This window comes from Lycium barbarum, chromosome 1 (genome assembly GCF_019175385.1).
Source record: "Lycium barbarum isolate Lr01 chromosome 1, ASM1917538v2, whole genome shotgun sequence".
Lineage (NCBI taxonomy): Eukaryota > Viridiplantae > Streptophyta > Magnoliopsida > Solanales > Solanaceae > Lycium > Lycium barbarum.
Window position 1 is genome coordinate 162,973,464 of NC_083337.1, and position 7,457 is coordinate 162,980,920.

Below are 7,457 nucleotides of genomic sequence, written 5' to 3' on the forward strand. Positions count from 1 at the left end.
TATTTTACTACTATATAGAAGAGCCAGTTTATAAGCAAGATCATCGTCCGTCCTTTAGTTCCACTTTTTTATTTAAGGGCAAAAAAATGTAGATAGAAATACTTTATTATATTTCTATTTTTCTACTATATAGAAGCATCGGTTTACCCATGCTTCGTCACTCTTAAAAAAAAAAAAAAAGGTGGACCCCATACTAAAAACACCAAGCAATATTTACAAAAAAAAAGGGAAAAAAAAGTGGATCCCACCCTCTCCAAACTCATAAAAAAAAGTGGACCCGCTCTCTCCAAACTCATGGAAAAAAAAAAGTAAACCCTTTAGTGGATATAATAAAGTGGATATAATGTCAAAACAAAAAAAAATATGCACCCCGTATATTAAAAATCCAAACGATATTCATGTCATTCCCAAAGTTTCCCCATCAAGTCAATAATAGTGGATTCATTGTCACATGCGTATCAACCCATTAGTGGAAGCAAATAAAATTATTGCACAGCAAAAAAATATGGACCCCATATTATTGCTTTTCTTCAAAAGGTTAAGTAGCCAAATACATACAATTTCCTTTCTTTTCTTATATTAGCCTGATATCTAATCTAGATATTTAACTGTTGTATTTGTTATTCCGCCATGTCATTTATTTGTTATGTTTATTAAAATAAATATATTTAAAATATTTATATTTTAAAATAAGATAGAATTTACATTTTTATTCTTACTCTAATAAATGTGAAAAGAGATTAATATCAAATGAAGATCAAATAATAAATAAGATAAATTAGTCAAATTATAATTCTAATTGACGTTTCCTTAAAAAAATCATACAAAAAACAACATGACAAGTAAAATGAGCTAAACCGAGATTATTTACCAAAAATTAAAAAACAGTATTTCTTCATTTAAATAGAAAATTAATTTCTACTTTGTTTTATTTTAAAGATGTAAAATTAATTTAATAATTTAAATTAGAATTATCTAAATCAAAATTTCATAAAAAATAATAAGTATTTTACACCTTTAAATTAATCGAATTAAAATTAAAAATATCAACTGATGCTTAAATATTGCTATTGTTTTATGTCAGAGAGAGGAAAATAGTTTCCTTTTAAACAAGTCTTCTCTTTTAAAAAGTATTAATAAATTTTTACCGACTTTGTATTAGTAACAAACACGAATATAATAAAGTTTTAGATACGGAACACAAACTACAATGTTATATTAATCGTGTTTTGAACATAATATATATATATATATATATATATATATATATATATATATATATATATATATATATATATATATATATATATATTATCACTATTCAAACACAACTACATACACATAGATACACTATAATCTAAAGTGTTTACATAGGCCATCTAGTAATTTACTAGTCACCACCTGGGGTGAAGGCGTGGGGTCGTGTGGGGTGGGGGAATAGAGTTGAGAATTTTTATTTCAATAGAAACGTTTTACCTTAGTGGACTTATCCAGCGTGAATTGGAATTATCTGGGGGCATTGAGCTTCATATAGGGCCATTTGCACTTTTGGCCGCATTTTGTGCTGGTCAATGGTCATTATTTTTGCGCTTCAAAACAAAATAACTTTTTCGCGGAACATAAGTTTACATATTCATCACAATATCCCATACGCCCACACCCTTAAAGAACTTCTACCCGCCAAGGCATAAAGAACTTATGCCTTCAATTTTGAAGGGCAAAATTAAAGACCAGCCCATTTGAGGGGCAAACCGTACAATTTCTTCCTTCAGATACCAGGTGGTTAAACCCAAATACAAATTCACTAACCATGATTCTTATCATCAAAATTATACAACTATACTTTGTCATCTTCACAACCCCACTCCCCTAACCCACCCATCCGTCCTCTGGACTGCTTATGTTAAGCACTGCAAGAGACTTTAATACAATTAATCAGGACCAGAAGAGCTACATGATACTTAGCATTTCTGGTTCAAATTCTTTTGAACTGAAGACATATAATGGCGCCTAACGAACTAAAACAGTTAGTGCTCTTAGCCACAGAACATGACTGCAATTTTAATTCGATAGTTGTAAAAAAGTTCCTCAACTGATGTTTCATCCACTCAGGGTTCAAAATCTTCCACAAGCTAATATCAGAAAGGGAAACTTAAAGACATATAATGGCACCTAACAAACTAAAACAGTTTTGTGTTCTTAGCTACAGAACATGTCTGAAGCTTTAACTTGATAGTTGTACAAAAGTCCCTCATTCCACTCTCACACCAAGTTGCAGGTCAGTGAACGACTGGCTTTAGAGGGTGTGCTCTCAGTTTTGACATATCCAAGTTGGCATCCAGCTCTTCATCTAATTCCCCAACGACGCTTCTGCGACAATGAAACAAAACAACCTATTAGAGCTAAAAGGAATCCTTGTTTTTGGCAAACTATATTCATCCTTAAATATGAAGTGGCAGCAAACAGTACACATACATGTTGTCCCCCCTTATAATATAAAGACCCAACACAAGTTGCTGCACACCTTCCTGCACATCAAAGATAAGGATTAGTACTACTCAACACACCAAGGACAACGATGCCAATAAACCACAGCATAACTGGAAATGAAGGAAAAAGGAATTAAGCATGGCAAAAAAGGAATCTTAATGCAAAAGAAGCCAGTATAGGATGGATCTCTAGTTAGCAAACACAATTTCAGTCATACCAATGCATCTTCACATCTACTGCTACAGGGTGGACATTCACGAAAACCATACTCCGCCATGAGGATATTATGATACCCGGTTTTCAGATAAAGCAAAATACAAGATGTAATCTCGCTCTTCAATTCTTAGATTATGAAACCATGAGGGATTTCTTAAATTGCAGTGAACGACCAAATGAATTGTTCCAGTAACCCCGAAACTTATAGTAGACGAGTATAGCATGGATCTCTAGTTAGCAAACACAATTTCAGTCATACCAATACATCTTCACATCTACTGCTACAGGGTGGACATTCACGAAAACCATACTCCGCCATGAGGATATTATGATACGCCGTTTTCAGATAAAGCAAAATACGAGATGTAATCTCACTCTTCAATTCTCAGACTATGAAACCATGAGGGAATTTCTCATATTGCAGTGAACGACTAAATGAATTGTTCCAGTAACACCAAAACTTAAAGTAGATAGTAGTTAGGTCCCACATTCGGCAATCCTGTTTGACAAGACGGCATAGTTGCATGTTGCTTTGTACTTCTTTGGCAATTTTTTATGAGACAACTACCTACTTAGATAGAAAGTTGAACCTGAAAGTTAAAATATTCAGGCATTCAAATGGTTTACTCTCTAGCAACAAAACTAGACCAAAGGTACTATTCCTAGCAACTAACTAGACTGCCGTGTAATGACAGAAGAAATTATTGCAAAGATTAATGAGCTGGTAGAAGACTTGGTATCCAAGGGAATTGCAACGAATAAATAGGAAAAGTCCACATATATCCAGAACATTGTTCAAAAGAATTTTTTATAAATTACTGTACATCACTATTAAAATGAAATGTCTAGAAATGATTGATGTATTCTCAGATGGGCTTAGACGGACCTTTGTTGAATATACTCTTTCATGTGATTCATCAAGAATCAAGTTTGTAGCCTGGTCAAATCCTCTCAAAATTCCCTGAAAAAGAACCAACTAGTCAGCAAAATAAAGTGTCTCCAGTCAGAGTGTTGGCAACATAAGCAAACAGTGTCTCACCACAATATTCCGTCCATCATTTGTAATAACTGAGATTTGTTCTGGAAGCACCAAAAGAAAAAACAAAGAGTGTTATTCCTTAAAACATGAGCTAACCTCATAAAGCAAGACAGAGAAAATAAATACAAGGATAACTTACGATCAACAAGAGACTCAAGCCCAAGTCCAGTTGACATGTTGCAGAGTTAGCAGAAACTTAGTTGCCAGCTTCTACAGTAAACGTATGCTTAAACCTTGTCAAAACCACAATAGAAAGTCCACAAGTTAGAATAATATTAATATGGACTAATCACACTAATGATGCGAGAATGTCACCATACAAGAGCTACGTGGAATTAAAGTATTTGCTGACTAAACTTTCTTGGTGAGGCATTTGCTCATTTTTCTAGGAAAAGGTGATTCATTGAAGAGATCAAACAAAGAACTGAACACAGCCTAATCAAGTAAAGATTTGGACAATCATAACATTGTCGTTTGTTTTTATACCTGGGTATGAAAGATATACAGTAATGCAATCACAGGTCATTTTGTTGAATATAAAAATCTTCCAATTCCTTTTTCTTATCCACCTTCACTCAGAGAGTTTTCTAAATGTTTTTCTCTCAAATCCCAAGATCAAAAGCTATGATTTAGGTTTCAATAAAATGAAAGACGAATTCTTGAGTACTATCTGTATATCCCTTTTAGGCCTGCTGAAAAAGGAATGGATCATACACATGCTACAAGGGCTGTTGTCATTTTAACTTTGACATTATAAGCTCCAATGGCGGGCTTAGACAGCCCATGAATTGTGAAAGATAACAGAAGGTCAAAGGTGAAAAAGAAGGTTATGGACCACAAAATCAGAACAGACTTCAAAAGATGGAGTCAGAATGAAACTATTTTTTTTTCCAGGAGAGAGTGGTGGAGCTTCTAAGGAGAAAAATTAAAAAAAGAAATTGGAAACACAGGAAGTTCTTACCTTTTCTACTTTATTAGTTCCAAAAATTATGGTGTGGCAACATATATTATAAAGACTTGGAGACAATGAATGTAAATTGAAGTGCAAGATACATGAGGTAAACTAGGAACAAAAAGAGTTAAAGGCACATTATATTGACATGACATGCATGTATCAGAGGTTGAAGTTAAGACACTATTGGAAAGATATAATACTGTTATCTACATAGATGGAAAAGGCCTATTATGTTTTAAGTGACTTTTAACAGCTGGATGATCAACTGCCTGCACCTAACTGAGGTAACCTGATTGCTTCGATTAATGTCAAGCTCTACCAGAACTAATAGTTGAATAAGTACAAGAATAAGGTTCTATCCCCTTGTTAAAAAAATATGGTTCTGCCCAGTCTATATTTGGAGATGCTAGCAAGTTTGAGGCCTAAAGGAACAAGATAATGCTCTAGGAAGCATTTCCAAATCCTATTTGTTAAAGCAAGCGAGAAATATGTATATTGTTTGCATTTGTAAAATTCCGAGTTAGTGTACTTGACTATAATAAGCGTGCTTACAAGTTCTTATGCCAAATGAATATGCAGTGTTAATGGCTCAAAAAACAATCTCTAAGGACATGGGGTGCTTTCATGAAAATGATTGTGTGTTCGCTTAAGTACATCAGGGATGTTCACATGCTTTCACCCAAATGGATCGAGATTGACTATTCTAGTATGCTAGGGCTCAAATTCAGTCCTGAACCCCAATTCCGACTAATAACGAGAAATTCACTACTGCTTCATACAAATTCATTTAGCTATGTTAGAAACTTTTAAATTCTCGCGCAGACGATCAAGAATGGTCATCCTAGTATGCTGACACATAAAAAGATAAGTGACCCTGCTTATTATAACCAAAATGAAGACAGATCATTTGAAAAGCTCAATTATGCCCATTTTTTTTTTATTTTTTTCTGTTTAATGAAGGGAATTAAAAAGCTTACAACATAATCAAACTCAGATAGGTTATTCTAGTGAGCCAACAGATGAACCTAATACCAATCCCTCTTTACACCAAAATGAACAATAGGGTTTTCTTTTCAATTCTAAAATATATTATTTCCTTTCTCTAGAAAACAACACAAACTCCATTATGCAGTGAGACCCCGGAATTTTGCAAAACAAATAATCTCCAAATAAGAACTCATCAGAACAAATGTTTCAAATGCAAATAATAAACAACTTAGTAACCTTTATACTGAAACTATTGATCTTAAAAGTTTTGCACCTCGTGTTAAAGTTTTAAACAGAATGTACAGCATAAATATGGGCAGCGGCGGAGCCAACATTTTCACTAAAAAGCCAAGGAAATTCAACATCTACTATATATATATATATATATATACATAAAAATTAATTTTAACCTTGTATATACAGTATAATTTAACCCACAAACATAATCACATTAAGTTCATTGAATATAAACCCTAAATTCCACCACAGTACCCTCTTTCTCTTATCGTCTGTATAAAGCATGTATTTTAAACAAAGGGATGATACAGTAGATGTAAGAACTTTGAGTTAAAAACCCTAAAATTAGTAATTTACCTGCCAAAAGAATCTTCGAGGAGTTCTTGAAACTCAACTGAGGGGAGTGAGACGTCGTGCGTTAAAGTATGTACCTAGTGAATTATAAAGCGATCCTTAAAGTTTTGTTTAAACTTCGATTAGGTCCTCGATTTTTGATTCCTCAATAGAGAGATTTTTACCTAGAGCAGTCCTAGACCACATTTAACTATACTATAGTCGGGAAGTGTGTACCTAAGGGTCGTTTTGTCCGAAAACAAATTGTACTGAAATTATAATGTACATATATAATATGATGACTAAATAATAGTAATGAGTTATTTAGTAGATTTATTTATTTGTAGATATTTGGTTCATTCGATTAAAACATGATACAAGATATAATATAAAATATGTGTTTGATTTTGCATTAGATAAATTTGGATATACTTTTATTCTCAATTTTAACATTGATCTTCTTAAAGGAGACTTTGATCGAAGAGATTGGAAAAAGGGCATATCTAACAAAACCACACCTTAATTGTTTTTATATAATCTTGAAATTATTTATAATTTATATCAAAACAAAAAAAAAAATCTAACCAAATATAATAAAAGAAAATCTCAAACTTTATTCTGGAATTGCTATTTTTATTCCTTCGATCAAACAACCCCTTAAAGTATGTATTACTAACATGTAGAAGATAGATAATTCCAGAGGAAAAATAGTGGAAATGGGCCTTGGACACTAACCCTACAAAAACTTCTTGTGTGTTATATTCAAATTTTCCATGTATAAGAATAAAGATTCCTTGTAACAAGGAAATAAATTCATAAAGGGTTACAAAATCGTAAAACTAAGTGGAAGAAGTGGAAGTTTTACCCAATAATTGCCCATTCCAAAATGAGAAATTAATGTTATACGTGTTATAAATATCCAACTAGTGGATATCCATTAATTTGGAAATATCCCAAAATATCCCAAATATCCCAAAATATCCCAAAATATCTCCTTTGTATGTTGCTCCTATAAATAAGATGCACAGATGCAATGTTGAAAGAGCAGAAGTAAGATAATTTGATATCTCTCTACATATTCTCTCTACATATTTCTTCTGTGTATTTACTTCATAGTTTTATTTTATAACACGTTATCAGCACGAGCCTCAGCCATCTTGAGCAAATACTTTGAAAGTCTCGAAGGTGCAATTCTTGGAA

General features: G+C 32.7%; 1 protein-coding gene across 3 annotated transcripts; it reads right to left on the reverse strand.

Annotated features, from left to right (window-relative positions):
- Window positions 1-2,036: 2,036 nt before the first annotated feature.
- On the reverse strand, window positions 2,037-6,462 carry LOC132603605 (sm-like protein LSM8). Of its 3 annotated transcripts, none has more exons than XM_060316751.1 (6): window positions 6,282-6,462; window positions 3,885-3,955; window positions 3,746-3,786; window positions 3,593-3,667; window positions 2,476-2,528; window positions 2,037-2,370 (listed from the first exon to the last, which is right to left on the reverse strand). In XM_060316751.1, exons 2-6 carry the CDS (start codon window positions 3,919-3,921, stop codon window positions 2,280-2,282), a joined length of 297 nt encoding a protein of 98 aa, XP_060172734.1. In that variant the 5' UTR covers window positions 3,922-3,955; window positions 6,282-6,462; the 3' UTR covers window positions 2,037-2,279. The 3 variants fall into 3 exon arrangements, with proteins under 3 accessions (XP_060172734.1, XP_060172720.1, XP_060172729.1); XM_060316737.1 differs by having other exon boundaries at window positions 3,885-3,978; window positions 6,282-6,457; XM_060316746.1 differs by lacking the exon at window positions 6,282-6,462 and adding an exon at window positions 6,180-6,252 and having other exon boundaries at window positions 3,885-3,978.
- Window positions 6,463-7,457: the final 995 nt, after the last annotated feature.